General features: G+C 47.6%; 1 protein-coding gene across 2 annotated transcripts in view; it reads right to left on the reverse strand.

Moving 5' to 3' along the window:
- The window catches only part of DNAJC13 (DnaJ heat shock protein family (Hsp40) member C13), a 1,517,524-nt gene that overhangs the window by 1,064,254 nt on the left and 434,962 nt on the right, over positions 1 to 18,308 (reverse strand). For both annotated transcript variants that reach the window (XM_078663869.1, XM_078663868.1), the window contains exons 10-12: positions 13,795 to 13,961; positions 3,390 to 3,469; positions 3,125 to 3,294 (exon numbers count right to left, since the gene is read on the reverse strand). In XM_078663869.1, the coding sequence (XP_078519995.1) occupies positions 3,125 to 3,294; positions 3,390 to 3,469; positions 13,795 to 13,961 (417 nt within the window). The remainder of the gene's footprint in view (positions 1 to 3,124; positions 3,295 to 3,389; positions 3,470 to 13,794; positions 13,962 to 18,308) is intronic.

Here is an 18,308-nt window from a genome sequence, read left to right on the forward strand (position 1 = left end):
TCATACCAATTTCTATGGCTATGTCCCAGTAAAAAGCCAAAAAAGTGTAAAATATTTAGGTTTTCTGACAAAGGTCGTCTGTCAGTCCCTGAAAGATGGTGATTTCAGCACCACAAACCCTTTGATGATACCATTTGCAGGGGAAAAAAACGACCCTTTTTGTCCAATGCGAAGAAGTCTTGACAGTGCATGCTTGACGGTGGGAAAAAGATCTATTCAGGGCTCTTCCCACTGTCTTAACAGGTCCTGCATCATCTTGAAATACAACCACCATTCGCAATTCAGTAGTCATCGGCCACTGAGTTCATAACACCAGCATGTAAAGAGCCTGTAGTGTGGTTTACAAACTGGGAAATGCCCTTAAGCTCCAGTCAATACTAGAGGTGCAGCATCTCTTGGCACACGACACAGGACCCCAATTTGCCCTGTTGGTTACAGTACCATATAGTTGTGGTGTTGTCAGAGAACCTGCACCAGCATTCCCCTTGATGAAAGACAGAAATACGTTTAACCTGAGGCCCACAGCTTTCCCAGATTTATGTGGAGGAGGGTTTCTGCTGGAGAATACAATGCTCTGATCTCCACCTCTCCCAGAAAACGCATCCATCACTCCGTCAGCTCTGGGAAGGGAAAGGAGAGCAGTCTGCTGCTGGTTTGGTAGCAGTCTAGCAGCCATCACAGCATATCTTGTGCAGTCTTCTCTGAAACCTGGGTGACCTCCAACAGGTTTCCTTGGAGCTGGACCCTCAGACTTGAGATCCCAGTGCAAAGCCCTCACATGCGCTTGGCACAGTGGACATGCAGGATGCATGGAGCCAAATAGACAAGAAGCATCAGAGCTGCTCTCAGTGAAATACAGTCCTGTGGATGAAATATTGTAACATAGCCCTAATGTCCAGGACTCGTTGAGAGGGAGGAAAGGCCCTCAACGTCCTATGTGCAGAGGAGCGCCTATAAAAGGGAGTCTCCTCAAAGAAGTCAGGTGTGACTTTGGCTCCTTGATTGAGAACCCCAAAGATGTCAGTAAGCTCACCGTCACCTAGAGGTGGTTTACGACTGACTGGTGAGTCCACCTTAAACAGCCAGTTTCCCAGGTTTGGGGGAGGAGGGGACTGGTATCCTCAACCTCTGATGATGCACTGAAAATACCACCAGAATTTACGTGAACACCCATGGGTAGTGGGGGCATTGCAAACTAAAAATGCTCCTGACTGATCTAGAACCAAAGGCAATGTCTGTGGGACATTAGCTTAAATGTTGGCTAAAACCCATGTATCCAAAATGCAAAATACGCATAAAACTCCAGGGGTACCGCTAAGGCTTAATTGGCCAATCACACAAGAGTCAAAGATCTTTTTCACTGTTAACCAAAGTCACAGCAGTGGCCCTGGTAGATTAGAGTACAGGGACGAAACATTCATCTTTACCTACTGTGTTCTCACAGCTCAATCCAAATGAGAGCTACGCAAACAAATGATGGACTGAATACTCAATTAATCATATATTCACCCCCAGTCAAGAGATCTGGGTTAAATCCATCATTCTTTTGCTTACTACGCCACCCCAGTTTGGACCCAGCTATATGCAAATCAGTCTTGACCCTGTTCCTCATGGGAACAGTCCAGACCAAACTGCCAAGCCAAGTCATCCCGGGACCAGAAACAAGCATCCAGGGAACGATTTTGGAGTATTATCCCTCATCAGCCAGGCTAGGTTGAATCCAGTGGCACAGTGAGCAAGGGACCCATGCAGGGCCGGACTGGGAACCAAAACCGGCCCTGGCAAAGTGCTCGGCCGGCCCCTTCCCCCCCAGGGGGTGTTCATGCCACCGAGCTCTTTGCCAGGACCGGTTTGCGGCCGATTTTGTTACAGGGCCTATTTTGCAACTATGCTGCAAAAACGGCCCTGTAACAAAAATGGCCCCCACCCGTGCGGCGCACCAGGGGCTTGCCCGGTGCCCGCTACGGCCAGTCCAGCCCTGGACCCACGTCTGATCATACCCACCCCACTGATTTGAATATGGCTGAGGTTAAACTGGAATGGCATGGGGAGCAAAAAATCAATGGATTTAAGCCCAGATCTCTGTACTGGGGTGAATGTGTGACATTGTTCAACATTCTGCCGATCAATTTTTCTTTTTGCATTTGCCACGCCAAGTGGGACAGGTATGCCCAGACGTGGGTGGGTCCTGTGCTCTCCATACCACTTGAATCAAGGTAACCTGGCTGATGAGGGGTGAAACCCCGAAACCAGTCCTAGGATGCTTGTTCTCAATCCAGTGAGGACCTATCCTGGCAGTTTGGGCTGGACTGTTCCAATGAGGAGCAGGGTCAAGACTGATTTGCATATGGCTGGGTTTAAACTGGAATGGCATGGGTAGCGAAAAAACGATGGATTTAGGCCCAGATATTTGTACAGGGGTGAATGCTTGACATTGTTCACCATTCTGTCCCTTTTGCATCAATCCAAGTTCAAACATGTTTTATAACTGGGGAAATTCCAAACGTAAGTAATCGTCTTTTATACGGTCTCCTGGTTTCAAGATAATTAAACTATAAAGTAATCATAACAATTACCCCCGCCTCGAATCTTACTTTAAGACATTAAATTACATTAAGTATACAGTACGTTCATCTTCTACAGATGTCTGTCAGAGTGCAGTCACAAATCGAAGGTCCAATAATCAGTCTAAAAAAGAATATGAAACTGCATCTGGGATCAAACGTGTCTTCCACATATATATTTGTCTGGACTAAAAAGAATACATTATAATACGACTGAAAAGATAAAAGTACATAGTCTTTAAAAGAAAACCATAAAGAACTTAGGAGACATTTCTTAGTTTGTTTGATCATTTGTTTGACATTTCTTAGTTTTTGTTTGTTAGCTCAAATCAAATGACACAAATCTCTGATCTCATTAAGAAATAATATCTACCAAGTAATATAATAAAGGCCGGAATTGTTTGTGTAACAGCAGCCTGCCTTATAACTTTGAGGATCAGCTCTTTGCAAATGAACACCACAAATACGCATGACTAATAAATCTGTCTGGACAGTTTTTACATTTGAAAATGTATTTGATGAAGTATACAATTAGCAGTTGGAGAACATATTAGTCTTACTTTGGAAGTTGAGTGAATGCCTGGAAGCCAGCTTTGGAAGCTACTAATCGCCTCACAGCTTGGAACTGGCTCTCAAGCTCTGCGTTCGATGTGGCTGGGTCCCCTTCTTGAGAAAGCAAGGATGTAATTGCATTATTTATCAACCTCTCTTTGTTTTCAGAGAAGAGACCCTGGTAGAAAAATACATTGCATTAAAAGCTGTTCATGCCTGTGGTAAAAAAATATATTAAATAAGTGAGGGAGTAAAGTTTCCAATCTTTCTTACATCCTGGGTTACTGCATGCAGAACTCCACTGTATGAAATATTGGAGTTGAACCTGAATACTGCATCTGCAAAGTTGCAATCTGCAATGAGAAAGAAAACCGAAATTCAGCAAATGTCTATCAATAGTGCTTGAGTCAGACAGTTCTAAAAGAATAGACCTTACAGCAGTGTACCTCACACTTCCCTGCCTTCCTGGACTGTACCCGATGTCAACCTGGTGAATATTTCTGAAACGGGTCATCTCTGCATTAGAGGCTGATGGCTAAGTCTGCGCCGCTCATGTTTTGGGACATCACTGCCTGCGTCACTTCATTACTTCTCAAAGGTGCCCCTGGAAGTGTTTCAATATTTGTGTTGCCCCTGAGGTCAAGCTGCAGAGCTGGCAATGACAATCACTACACCTATGATATGCTGCAGTACTGAACCACAGACGCCTCTTTCCTAGACTCCACAGCATTTGTTTGTTTTGTTCTCAAACAATCCTCTACGCAAGGCTAGTGATACAGTGACAAGACACCCTGGTAAGGCAAACTTTCAGCATCAAGAAAATGTCTTATTATGACGAGCGCATCCGAGATGGCCGCGTGAGCACAGGGCTCCCGAGGACCCTCGCTGCCTCCCGCATTTATCCTGGATAATATCCTGATTTGATGGAAGATCATTGAAGACACAACCCGGCTGATGTACTAGCAGGTTTTTGGGTCGGAATCGGACACAGGGTCCCCGAGTTCCGCCGTCTTGAAATTTGTGGCCTTCTCCATGGAACAGCCTGGACCTTGAGTTTTAGCAGTGCCCAGGTTGTAATTTAACAACAACGGCTTGCGGGGATCAGACCACAGCCTCACTTCACTTTCGGTTTTGTTTCTCCAGCGCACTGTCTCCTATCTGTGGTGTGTCTGTTGATCGGACGAGCTCCGATGCCAGCGCTTTGAGCTAGCGACTGTTTGGCTGTGGATTCAAATCGGCCCAACTTCGCCTCCTGTATTCTTGTGTGTGAATTTTAAGGAGCCATTTGGACCAGATCCCAAGCCTCCCTCCGGGGCACCCGGCTCGCCATGACAGGCAAGCCCGAGGGTGAAAAACGGAAAGTCAAGACCACTATCCGTGGAGGTTCAACCCAGACGAATGTCATGGATCGCTACACACTTTCTAAAGGATCCCCTGGTGGCGCACCTAAGGCCCGGGAGGAGGCTGTCGACGATCCTGCTGTATTGGCGGAATTAACGCTACAGGACGTGATGGGCGCCATTGCTGGTATTCAGTCTTCTATTGGCCAAAGGTATGAAGCCCTGGCTCTGAAGTTGGTCACGGTGGCTATTGATGTCAATCTCATTCGAACTGATTTGGCCAAGACGAACGAGAAGGTAAAGTCATTGGACCTAAAGACATCCAGCCTTACCACGGATGTGTCCGACTTGCAAACAGAAGTGCGCAACCTTAGATCTGCTAATGACTTTTTTGCTCGTCGCTTGGAGGATTTTGAAGGCCGTGCACGGCGCAACAACGTGCGTATTATTGGGGTCCCGTAAGATTCTAGTTCCCTCGCCACTGATCTTCGAGTGGAGGACCTCATTCTTAATCATCTTGCACCCAAGGGCCTGAGCAAATTCTTTGCCATCGAACGTGCGCACAGAGTGCCAGGGGGACAGGCGAAGCCCGGTTTCCCCCCCCCCCCCCGTCCGATTATTGCACGGATCTTTAACTTCAGAGATCGCGACGCCATTCTGCAGGCGGCACGGACAAGCGGCCCTACGCAGTTCGAGAACGCTGCTGTGAACTTTTATCCGGACTTTTCTCAATCGGTCCAGAAACAACGAATGGGATTTCAAGGGGTGAAACGGCGACTAAGAGACATGGAACTAAAATACGCTATGTTATTCCCGGCCCGACTGCGTGTTGAATATGACAATCGAACATTCTTATTTGTCAGGCCTGAGGAAGCGAGTGATTGGTTGGACACTTTGCCGGTTCGCCGTGCTGGCCAGGAACATGCTGGTGGTGCTGAGGGGGGACTGATGGACCAAGAATGATTATGGTGCCTGTGTCCGGAACACTATTCAACGTGTCCAGCTGAGGCTCACTGACTTCCTTGATCATTCCATTCGTATCTTGGGAGGTAGCGGGGATGGCGGGACCCCTTTCCTCCTCTGGGGTTTTCTTTGTGTAGATTAGTTCTTCGTTTGTAATTGTTAGGGCGACAGGCACACTGCAAATTGGGGTGGCTTTTGAGTCGGTGCAGGGGTGCAGGGTGGGGGGGGAGTTGTGTTGGGAACCTTGGGGGGAGGGAGGGCCATGTTTTGGGATTGGTTTTTTTTTCTTCTTTTTTTCAAGGCAAGGTACTTTCATTATCTTTGACATTGGTGTGATGCTCGTTTTGCGATGGGAGTTCATTGTTGATCTGGATGGGGGTAGAGGGTTGAGGGTATTATGCTGGAATGTGAATGGGTTGGGTGATCGGATAAAGAGAGGGGTGGTTATGCAGCTTTTACGGCGCCTCTCGCCTGACGTCGTTCTGCTACAAGAGACACACTTGATAGGGAATACTTGTCACGTTCTTAATAGACGGGGTTATCGTCTTGCTGCCCATTCTGGGTTTACATCTAGTTCTAGAGGAGTGGGTATTTTGCTTAGGGCTTCCCTCCCCCTCGAGGTTGATGATGTGATCCTTGATGCCAGGGGTCAATATGTTGCACTTGTTGGGCGGTGGGAGGGGGAAAACGATTTCGTTGGTGTCGGTATATGTCCCTCCGGGCTTACAATCCACGACATTCACTGACCTGGGGCGGATGGTTTTGGGTCTCCCGGAGGGTGTTTTGATATTGGGTGGTGATTTTAACTCCGTCATTTCTGGCAGAGCAGATCGCTATCCGCCCCGAGACCTTCCTGCTGCGCCATCCTGGTTGGGTGACTTCCTGGAAACATTGGGGCTTATAGATTGTTGGAGACTAATGCATCCAGATTAGACTCAGTTTACTTTCCATTCGGGAGCTCATGGTAGTCTTTCTAGATTGGATTATATCCTGATACCGGCTGCCCTGTCCCCTTCGATTGGAGAGATTAGACACTTGGCCCGGGGTATATCGGACCATTCCCCTATTTGGTTTCATTTTAATCTTAACATAGGCGCTGAAGGGAGGGTGGCTCCGATTAACCCCTGGTACCTTCTTAACCCTAAGACTCGCACTGAATTGATTAAATCATTTGATATGTATTTTGCTGAAAATGTTGGTTCTGTATCCTCGCCTGTTTCGCTGTGGGAAGCCTTTAAGACTGTTATCAGGGGACAGGCACTGTCTTTGATTGGGTGTGCCAAGAAATGTAAGAATGAGGCAATTGTTCAGCTCGAGACTGAAATCACAGACTTAGAGACTGCATTGGAACGAGAGGTGTCTCAAGAAGCATTGCATGTTCTCCGCCTTAAACAGTTAGAATACAAAACTTTGGTTACTGATGCTGCAAAGATGATGAGTAGGGAACAGCAGGGACGGCTGTATGATGTGGGTGAGAAAGCGGGAAAATTGATTGCCTGGCTGGACAGAAGGGAGAGAGCGAGTCGTGTGGTTCCGGTGATTGAGACATTGGATGGTGTGAGTGTAACGGACCCCGTTGAAATTGTTGAATGCTTTGCCGACTATTTTTGAGAGGTCTATACCTCGGTGTCCGACAGGCCCGAGGAGGATTCGCAGTTATTGCTTCGAGATATAGCACTGCCGTGTTTGTCAGAATCAGATCGGACTGTTTGGATGCCGCGCCCTCGGTGGATGAGGTGGCTCTTGCGCTGCGCTCCATTCGTTCTGGCAAGGCTCTGGGTCCCAACGGCCTTCCCGTAGATTTGTATAAATTACGCCCTGATACTCTAGCTCCTTATCTTCGAGATATGTTTTTGGCTGCGCGAGACAGTGGCTCCCTCCCCAGAGATCAGCGTCTTGCGACCATTGTGGTGGTCCACAAGGAGGGCAAGCCACGGGATCGCTGCTCGTCTTATAGACCCATTTCTCTCTTGAATGCGGAGCCTAAGATCCTCGCCAAAATACTTGCTAATCGTCTGATTACGGTAATTAGCGACCTGATTCATCCGGATCGGGTTTCATCCCGCACCGTAACACGGCATTAAATTTGCGACGTTTGCATGGTGTTCTCGCGAGGGCCTCGACGTTGCGTGAGCCGGCCATCTTGGCGTCCTTAGACGCCACGATGGCCTTTGACACAATCGAATGGTCTTATCTCTGGGCAGTACTCGCCAAGTTTGGATTCGGCGCTGGCTTTATTGGTTGGGTCAAACTCCTGTATGAAACGCCACTGGCGCAGGTGGTGGTTAATGTCCATGCCTTTTACTCTTGGAAGGGGCACGCGGCAGGGTTGTCCGTTATCCCCGCTTCTTTTTGCTCTGGCATTGGAGCCACTCGCCGCTTGGCTACGGGGGGAACCTTCGATGAAGGGCATACGCTGGACGCCGGAATTCGAAGATCGTATCTCCTTATACGCGGATGAAATTTTATTGTACCTTACATCTCCCCAAAAATCGCTTAACGTATTGTTTGACGTACTTAACTCCTTCGGGAAGAACTCGGGCCTTATTATTAATTGGTCGAAATCCTACATTTATGTACTTGCGGGTGATGTCCCTCGTTTACCGCGGGGCTGTCCCATCCAGTTGTCGCAGTCTGGTTTTAAATACTTGTGTGTGTTTATCTCGCTGGATCCGGCGGTTCTCTATGAACGCAACTTACTCCCCCCACTCCAAAGGTTGCGCTCCGATGTAGCGCGTTGGCGTAAATTACCGTTGTCGCCCCTAGGGCGTGCAGCCCTTTTTAAAATGATGTCCTTACCGCGGTTCCTATACGCACTTCAGAATAGTTTCGATGTCATCCCGTCTAAATATTTTCGGGAGGTGGAATCGTTGCAGAGGCAATTGCTGTGGGACGGACGTTCACGCATCGCTCTTCCAAAACTGACACTTCCCTGGTATAATGGCGGCATAGCGCTCCCGGATATTCGTAGGTATTATTGGGCCTCCCACCTTGCTGCCATCAACCACGGGATGTATGGTCCGGGGTTGAATCAGGCTTTTGAAATGGATAAGTGGCTGCTCCCGGGTGGTGACTATTACAGGGCGCTTTACTCAGGATCCTCCCGTTCACAACTCTCGGGACCTACCTCTATAGCCGTGCGGGTATGGCATAGCGCAACGGCAGCTATGGGCTGGAGTGATAAACTAACTGGCGCAACTCCGCTTTATGCCTCTGCAAAATTGGGTTGCCTATGGAAGACGAAGGGATTTGATAAATGGGACACGATCGGTATTAGTAAAGTGCATGATCTTTGGGTTAAAGGAGGGGTGAAGACCTTTACGGATCTGCAAGCGGAGTATAAGCTGAGTGATAGGGAACACTTTCGTTATGTCCAGGTGCGCCATGCTCTGAATTCTGTTTTGCCGGTGGGTAGTGCTATTCCGGAATCCTCCCTCCTCGAAGATCGTATATTAGACGGTCATGTGCCGGACAGTACTATCTCATTGTTTTATAAAAAAAATATTAATGACCGGTCAAGTTTGCTTGATCGCCTTCGTGAAGCCTGGATTGCGGATGGTATTGAACTAGATGATGAGGATTGGCAGTCCGCGATCTCCTCTCCCAGGGAGGTGGCGATTCCGGCCCGCCTCCGTCTGGTCCAACTCAAGATCCTCCACAGAATCTATGTCACCGGTCCCCGTCTGATCCATATGGGCTATTCAACGGATGGCATGCGTATGCGTGGGTGTGGTCTCCTTGCCACCTTTCTCCATATCATATGGGAATGCCCTGAGGTGGTGCGATTTTGGAAACGTATACATGAGGTGATGAATGAAGTAACGGGTGTTGTGATACCAGAAGCCCGGCAATGTTTATTGAATGTATGGGGGCCGAATGATTATGACGTGTCGCAGCTTCGATGGGTGACTCTTGCCAATATGGTTGCTAAAAGGGATATTGCACAATTGTGGGGGTCCCCAAGGCCACCTACAGTGACTGCTTGGAAAGAGAGTATGGACTGGTGCATGTTCAGAGAGAAGACTGTGTATATTGCAAGAGGCAGACCCAAAAAATGGGGAAAAATTTGGGACCAATGGAACTCATACCGTGGAGATATCTGTACGCCCCCACTCACTGTGATTCCTAGTCCTTCCCAATCGCCCTGACCCACCTTCCTTCTGGCTGTGATATATTGCACTGTTAATATGCAATTTTGCCTTTGGCCCCCTCCCCTCATCTGTATTCGAAGAATCTTCTCCCCTGTTGTCATGTATCTCCCGTCCTCCTTGAGCGCAGACCTAATGGATGTATTATTGCTGTATTGCCTTGATTGTATGTTTGATGTGTTGGTTTTTATGTTTTATATAATAAAAAGTTACAACAAAAAAAATGTCTTCTGGCCTATTATGCAAGAGAGGTAGACGGGGAAGGTTAACTGAGGTGGGTTTTAGTAAAGCAGGTAAAGGAGGTCAGATTTGGTTCATATACCCTTTTTTGTACTTGCACAGGCAATGACGAGATGTTGAATTCTTCGCATTGCCAAGCAGGAAGACTGATAGAAAGAAGTCTGATGAAGAGAAAAATTTGACACAACACAGATTGAAAGATGTACTCATAGAGCATCTGAAAGATAACCCTTCAGCAAGAAGATTTCCTGGTCTCGTACTTCGAGCTCTTGACACAGCTTCCCAATTCAATTTTGTTTCGGCTGAGAATTCGGGACAATTCAGTAGCTTGTCATAACTTCAAGGCTCAGCTCCCCAAATCGAAGGATTTACCCAAAATGTCAGTAAATTAAAACCAGCAACTATGAGATCTCTCCTAAAACATGAAGTCATGGCAGCAGATCAGTTTGAGCAGATTTTTTTTCATTTTTTTTTCTTGATAGTCAGATGAGATATGCTATGGGGCAACATGCATGGATATATTTTCCTGCCAATAAGAATAATAAAATAGACTATGGTTCTCTATACAACCTGATGGTAAGATTGCTCCACTAAATTGCTGAATTTTAAAAAGGAGAATGCAAATGTGGGATACAGACCCGTGTGGAGAATACATTAGACCAAACACTAGTATAAATGATCAGACAGGAAGAAATTTGATCAATCACTAATGTCGCTCTACAGAGTGTGAAGCCCTGAGTTTGACTTGGATGGAACCCAATTGAAGAGGGTACTCTAGTACCTTTTCTTTCTAGTGCTGGTGCAGCAGAATTTACAAACCCTCAGAAGCAAAAATGTATTTGCTACCAACGGGATTGACACACAAATGGACAAAAGATACATTAAGATTGGTACAACTACACTGAGAAACGCTCAGATTGATGTTAGAATTAACAAATGAATGGCAAACAACTGTCACTAACAAGTCACTCTACAAAATACTTAAAATTATCCTCTAAAAAAACATTCCTATTCCTTAGTAAACAGGAAGCTTATTCATTTTCTTTGCCATATTTATTTAATTTAATATGTACTGGTGTAACTTGGGAGTAGCTAGGCAGGAAATTAAAGTGATATTCTTTTTTTACAGACTGAAATGTATTTGTCAACAAATTCCTGTTAGTGACAACAGCTCGCCATTACAGTGTTAAATCCAACAACCCACTGACTTATAACTAACTGCTTTTTCCTTCATTGAACACTTAAGTGAAAACTTTATTGGTGAGCACATGCATTTTAATAAAAGTGCCATACACTTACTCTATATTAAAAAATGTTCCACGTTAAGTAACAGAAAGGAAACCCAGGTGGTATAGTTAGAATATAACATTTTAAGCAGCAACTTGAACAAATTTAAAATAACTCAATCGTTAAAGGGGGTGCATGGTATCTTAGATGGCCGAGAATTATGTATGCTGAATGCTTATGCTACTAATACGGATGATGGAGAAATTTTCGGAACCCTGGGAAACGAGATGCTCTTCTATGCTGGATTACCAATTATTTGGGCGTGGGACTTAAATTATATTATGGACAGACAGTTAGATGGACTTCCGACCAGAATGGGCACGAAACCACGCATAGTAGCTAGGCTGCAGGAAGTCATGGATAGACAATTTGTAGATATGTGCGGGAGCTTCATCCTGCGGCACAGGAGTACTCTTGCTACTCCCCTACCCATGGGACCCATAGTAGATTGGAAAATGTTCTCCTGCAAATGAGGGGATCCTTGATGTTATAAAGGTGGCCTAACAGGTGTGGTTTCTTTTTGAACCATGCCCCCCTGATTATGGAATGCAGGGTGAAGAATCATTGGTTCAGTATTACTATGTGTAGGTTTAAAACTGAGGCACTGAGGGACCCGGAATACGCTATTGACAGGCAGGATGCACTCCAGGGATTTTCAATACGAACTGGCACATCGCAAGTTCTCAAGGTGCACAGTAGGGGACATTAAAAGTAGTTGTCAAGAGAGCGAGCCTTGGTAAGACATGTGGCATTAGGTGGAAGCTAGAGTGGGAGTAAAGGAAGAACAGCTTGCAGGACTACAGCATCAGATGTAGAGGTGGGAGCACGATGAGGCATCACTGTAAGAGGCACACAGGGTGGTGGCAACCGTCTGGGATAGGCTGGACTGTCACATCTGAAAAGATTCTCCATAGAGAAGGAGATCGATCAGAATGGATGCTGGCTTGGTTACATAGGAGGGAATGCACACCACAAACAATACTTGCTCTTCTTGGCCCAAATGGTTCACTGGTTATGAGTCAGATGGCTTCTACCCAACTACTACGGGACCATCTCGCCAACATTTATACTGCTCCAACACCAGCGGTGACTGGCGGACTGGACGGATTCCTGGATCAGGTGACTATCCCCTAGCTGTCAGGCAGATGGAGTTGGGGAGGCTATAACTTTGGAGGATCTGGGGCAAACTCTTCGTGCCACGGGGAGAGGGAAATGTCCAGGCTCTGCAGGACTATCGGTTTAGCACTATCAGGCTCACTCTCGCACTTTGCTCCCAGCACTTCTGGAGACCCTTTAGAAAGCACATGAGTTTGGTGAACTCCCAACGCATATGCAGGAAACGGTTATACTTATGCTCCCAAAGCCGGGCAAGAACCCTGTGGAACCGGGATCCTACAGTTTGCTTTCTATGTTGAATGTGGATGTTAAACTGCTCGCCAAGGTCTTGGCTCTCCAGCAGAGTTGGATTATTACAAACTTAGTACGGGAGGATCAATGTGGCTTCATACCAAGGAGGGGCACATACATGAACTTGCAGCGACTGTCACACACAATGCATTAAACCCAGTCCTCTGCCTTTGGAGCGGCTCTAGTAGCCTTGGATATAGAGACGGCGTTCAACACCCTGTCCTGGTCTTAACTCTGGGAAGTCCTACGTTGCATGGGTCTGGGGGTCGAGGTCCTATCATGGGTACAACTGTACGGTATAAATCACCCACTGAGATAGTGCGGTTAAGTACGGCAAGGTCGGAGGCCTTTTGTGCCAGAAGGGGTATGCGAGAGGGCTGTCCAGTGTAATGCCACTTGAGTTGTATACATTACTTTGCACAAATGCTATAAATAAAAATAAATCTGGCTTTATATAAACAAAGTTTCAAGGCAAGTAAGCTTTGAATTCTAGTTTTGATAATTTAACAAACAGCAATCATTCATAAGTGAACAAAAAAGAATGAAATTGCTGTTCAATTGAGCTACAATGCACCCTAATACCAAGTCTCAGATAGAGAGGAAATTAAATGTACCTCAACAAGCTAGGAACTATTAAGGACTGGTAAGGAGGAACATGTCTTAAATATATCAACTTTAACCAGTGTGTTTTAGTTTATCTATATTTCTCTTCCTGGACTGAATACTGACTATTTTAAGATTATCCTCCTCCTGTTACAGGAACTTGAGTTTCCCTTTTGAATGCTATGAATGATCCTGTATCCTCTCTCTTTTACCCCTGTCGGGTATCCTTCCCATGCCCCCCCAACCACCTTTGGCATTCTACAGTGAACTACTATAGGCATGCAGTTCACTGTTAATCAGCAATAAATACATCTGTTGAGACAAGGGTCTTCCATCTCTCATTAATGTACTATATAACAATTACAAAAACTCTAAAACTAAGACCATTCAAAAGAAGACTACACACCGATTAGATGTCAGCAGATTATATTTGTGCTTTAATATTGTGTCTTATTATAAAACAATGAGCAATGTAGAATACATAAATGAAGCGTATTACATATACAGGTTGTTGGGATAAAGAAAATCAAAGAAAAACATTTTAAAAAGAATCGATATACGCATGCAACTGAAACTTTTGTACTAATAACTGCAGTCACAAGTAATCATTCTTTACTTTTTCTAGCCATATTGATAACTGAATATCAGTCCTGTTTTGATTTTCAATTATTATTAATGGCCAAAACTTACTTGGTGGAGTGTTTAAGAATCGAAGATGTAGGCTTTCCACTTCTTCATCCACAGGCATGCTCATTAAGCCCCATCGCTGCCCCCTGTGTGTTGGGGTCATCTTTACACAAACATCCCTGTTGCCAGATGCTCTCACTCCGTCCAAAAGGCTAGCTAGTAGGGAATCTCTAAGAAGGGAACAGAACAAATATGAGCAGGTCTCGAATATAAAATCAGTCTTACCTAATACGATACGAAACTTTACAGGTATCACCAGTTAAGTGGTATTTAGCAGAGTGCTGTTTCGCAAATATTTAAATGAAAGACATAGGCTACAAAGAAGACCAAGTTACTTACCTTTTCAGTAACACTCTTTTTGATGGATGCTCTATCTAAACACAGATTCCACCCCTTTAGAATATTCCTCAGATGCCACACTAGTGTCCACCTCAAGGCCTTGCTAGGCCAAAGACAAAACAACTAACAAAATATCAGACACATTGACTTGCAAAGCGTCTGTCCTGCTGATGGCAAAACCGCTAACAAATTTTTCCCAGCATCCAGCATGACATCCACAACTTCGGTTGGCAAATCAAACGCCGTCAATTGGCACCACTCAATCTTAATACATGGCGGTGTACACTGCGCAGGTTTGAGAGTAAAACCCTACTGTATTACTGTGACAGAAGATGCTCCCAATGTGGTAGCCTGAACAGAGGGCAGAAACGCATAGTCAGTTTCAAATATCACACTCTCCTGGCCTAATCTAGGTCACCAGGATGAATTGGGCTTGGTAGTATGCAATCTTCTTCAGAACTCAGAGCAGAAGCAGCAAAGGTGGGAAAGCATATAGGTATCCCAGGTTCCATGCTAGTCAAAATGAATCTTCTAGGGAGTACGTTCGCAGAGGCATCCAACGTACAAATGTGTATAAACTAAGCATTTGATGGTGGCAAAAAGATTTAGTCAGGGTGGTCCTCATTGTTTGAATATGCCTTATGACACCTCTGGGTGCAGCTGCCATTCATGATCCACCAGGTACCGCCGTCTCAGCTAAGCCTCCCTGGCATTCAAGGATCCCGCCATGGATGGTAGGGGAGCCATCAATCCAAGGCAAATGGCCCGCAACAGCAACAGACGGATATGGAGTTGAGGTTCTGCCAGAGACAAGAGTCCTCTGAGGATGCATGAGGTTAACAGGACAAGAAGCTTCAGAGGTGTTCTCACTGAGATCCAGGACTGAGGCTGAAACATCAGGATGTTATGTAATTTATAGAGCGCATGGCTGTTCCGGCAGAGGGATGTCCCAGCGCTAGAATGCTGAAGGTAAGGGTATGAGAGGAGAAGCCGATAATTTAAAAAGCCAGGTCTTCACTACCCTTCTAAAGGACAGGTCGGTCTTCACTACCCTTCTAAAGGACAGGTCGATTAGGAAAGTTTCTGATAGAAAGTGGCAGAGCATTCCAAAGAGTTGGTGCAACCACCTTGAATGAACGTCCTCCTGCTTTGGATCTGTGGAACCACGGCACGCGCGTCAGATGTAGGTCAGCAGAGCGAACACCGCGGTCTGGAATACAAGGGTGGCACAGATTGCTCAAGATCGCCGGGCCAGGGTCGCTCCCCTGCCATCCGCGGGAGCTCTCAGCCACATTTTGTCGTTTTAATTTGCACTTTCACCTCGCAGCGCCTCAGCGCGCTTTTTAACTCACTGTCCCCTTACCTGTCTTAGGGACCTTGCTCTCATTCCTCCCTTCCGCGCAGCCGAGTTGGACGCTGCCGCGGCTTCACTCTGACCTGCCCGCCGCCTTCAGCGGACGCTCCTCCGGCCACGCCCACTTCCTGGCCACGCCCCTTTGGGGCTGCTACCTACTTAGGAGCTGATTACGAGCTCGCTCCCTCAAAAGGATCGCTCCCCTGCCATCCGCGGGAGCTCTCAGCCACATTTTGTCGTTTTAATTTGCACTTTCACCTCGCAGCGCCTCAGCGCGCTTTTTAACTCACTGTCCCCTTACCTGTCTTAGGGACCTTGCTCTCATTCCTCCCTTCCGCGCAGCCGAGTTGGACGCTGCCGCGGCTTCACTCTGACCTGCCCGCCGCCTTCAGCGGACGCTCCTCCGGCCACGCCCACTTCCTGGCCACGCCCCTTTGGGGCTGCTACCTACTTAGGAGCTGATTACGAGCTCGCTCCCTCAAAAGGATCGCTCCCCTGCCATCCGCGGGAGCTCTCAGCCACATTTTGTCGTTTTAATTTGCACTTTCACCTAGCAGCGCCTCAGCGCGCTTTTTAACTCACTGTCCCCTTACCTGTCTTAGGGACCTTGCTCTCATTCCTCCCTTCCGCGCAGCCGAGTTGGACGCTGCCGCGGCTTCACTCTGACCTGCCCGCCGCCTTCAGCGGACGCTCCTCCGGCCACGCCCACTTCCTGGCCACGCCCCTTTGGGGCTGCTACCTACTTAGGAGCTGATTACGAGCTCGCTCCCTCAAAAGGATCGCTCCCCTGCCATCCGCGGGAGCTCTCAGCCACATTTTGTCGTTTTAATTTGCACTTTCACCTCGCAGCGCCTCAGCGCGCTTTTTAACTCACTGTCCCCTTACCTGTCTTAGGGACCTTGCTCTCATTCCTCCCTTCCGCGCAGCCGAGTTGGACGCTGCCGCGGCTTCACTCTGACCTGCCCGCTGCCTTCAGCGGACGCTCCTCCGGCCACGCCCACTTCCTGGCCACGCCCCCTTTTCCCACTAATAAATCATGTGCCTCTACCGTTCGCGCAGCGGACGGGCGCAGCGGGCGCGCCGTTTGCGCGCCGAAGGCGCGCCTAAGGCAAGCCCGTCTGCGCCCGTCCGCGACCGGCCGGGACCAGGGGCCACAGACCCTGCCCGTCCTCTGATGTATTCTTCTGCTCAACTCACTTCGTTTCCTGCCTCTACCTCTCCCTCTCCATCCACAGTTAAACTTTTATCCTTGCATGGTATTTACGTCTCCCCTCCTACTGGCCCAGTCTTGCCCATTTCCCCACCTCTAACATCCTCCCCGCCTCCCCTCACTCGTATTTTCCCCGGTTTCCCTCTTGCTTCTGCCCTTCTCCTCAATACTCGCTCTGCTGTGAAAAATCAATCTGCTCTTTTCAACCTTCTGGACACTGACGCCCCGGACTTTCTGTTCCTTACAGAAACTTGGTTTTCCTCGGACTCTCTCCCCGATCTGCTGGCCATTCTCCCTGACACCCACTACGCTCTTCGTGCCGACCGCCCTGATGGTAAAACTGGAGGTGGAGTGGCCATGATAGTCCGACGCTCCTTCCAATTCCAGCTCCTGCCGCACCCTGGCATTTCTGGTGTGGATTTCTTGGTGGCCCGTTCGCTCAACCTCCCGGTTCCCCTCACGGTGATTCTTCTCTACCGTCCCCCTCAAAGTATGCCGTCATTTGTGTCCACCCTGCAGGATCTCCTGGCCACGCTGGCTGTTAACAATTCCTCGTTACTTCTGCTCGGGGATTTTAACTTTTGGCCGGGTGACCCGAGGGAGGACTCCTCTTCTAAAGACTTTTCTGCCACCCTTCGTTGTCTTAATTTTCTCCCTCTTGTTTTGGCCCCTACCCACACCCACGGTCACGTATTGGACCAGATTTGGTCTCTACGCTGTAACTCTTCGGTTACCTCGATCTCCCCCTGTATCTGGTCCGATCATTTTTTGATTTCCTTTTCTATCAGTCTAGGTCAACCCGAGAAAGCCTCCCGCCCCAAAAACACCTGGGCTCGGAGCTGGAACAAGACGGACCTTAGTGATCTCTCTTCTTCTCTACTTTCATCGGCTCCTACCCTGACTAACCTCCCTGTGGAGAACCAGGTGGTTGCTATCAACAACTGGCTCTTCTCGGCCTGTGACCGGGCCGCCCCCCTCAGAATGATCAGATCAGCCCGCCCCCATGATGCGCATAAGTGGTTCTCCAGCGACCTCAGATCGCTGAAATTAGAACTTAGGCGCTCTGAGCGTCGCTGGCGCCGCAACTACTGTCCTGATCTTCGCATTGCCTATAAAGCTCTTCTGAACAGCTACAAATCGGCCATCTTAGCGGCAAAATCCAAGTATTTCTCGGAGCGCGTAGCCCTTTCGGCCAATAAATCGCGTGAGATCTTCTCACTGGTGCGTAGTCTTGCCACCTCCGATCGGGCTAGCTTGTCCCCCGCCCCCTCTCTATCTCTCTGTCACTCCCTTAATGATTATTTTATTAATAAAATAATCACCATCAAGTCCAACATTCCGACTGTACCTGAACCTAACTTCCCGGACCACTCTTTCTGTTGTTCTTCTGTTTTTGATCACTTCCAACCTATATCACTTGAGCTCTTCCGTGACCTCCTTGTTAAGGTCAAGTCCGGTTCTCCGGCGTATTGTGCTCCTGCTCGGATCCTTAGATCCCTCTACACTTCCTGCCCCACCCCTCCCTTAACTCTTCTCAATTCTTGTCTGGCTTTGGGTTCTGTTCCTTCTCTTTTCAAAACTGCCATTGTGCTTCCTATCCTGAAGAAAGCTGGC

This window comes from Lissotriton helveticus, chromosome 10 (assembly GCF_964261635.1).
Source record: "Lissotriton helveticus chromosome 10, aLisHel1.1, whole genome shotgun sequence".
In the NCBI taxonomy this organism is placed as follows: Eukaryota; Metazoa; Chordata; class Amphibia; order Caudata; family Salamandridae; genus Lissotriton; species Lissotriton helveticus.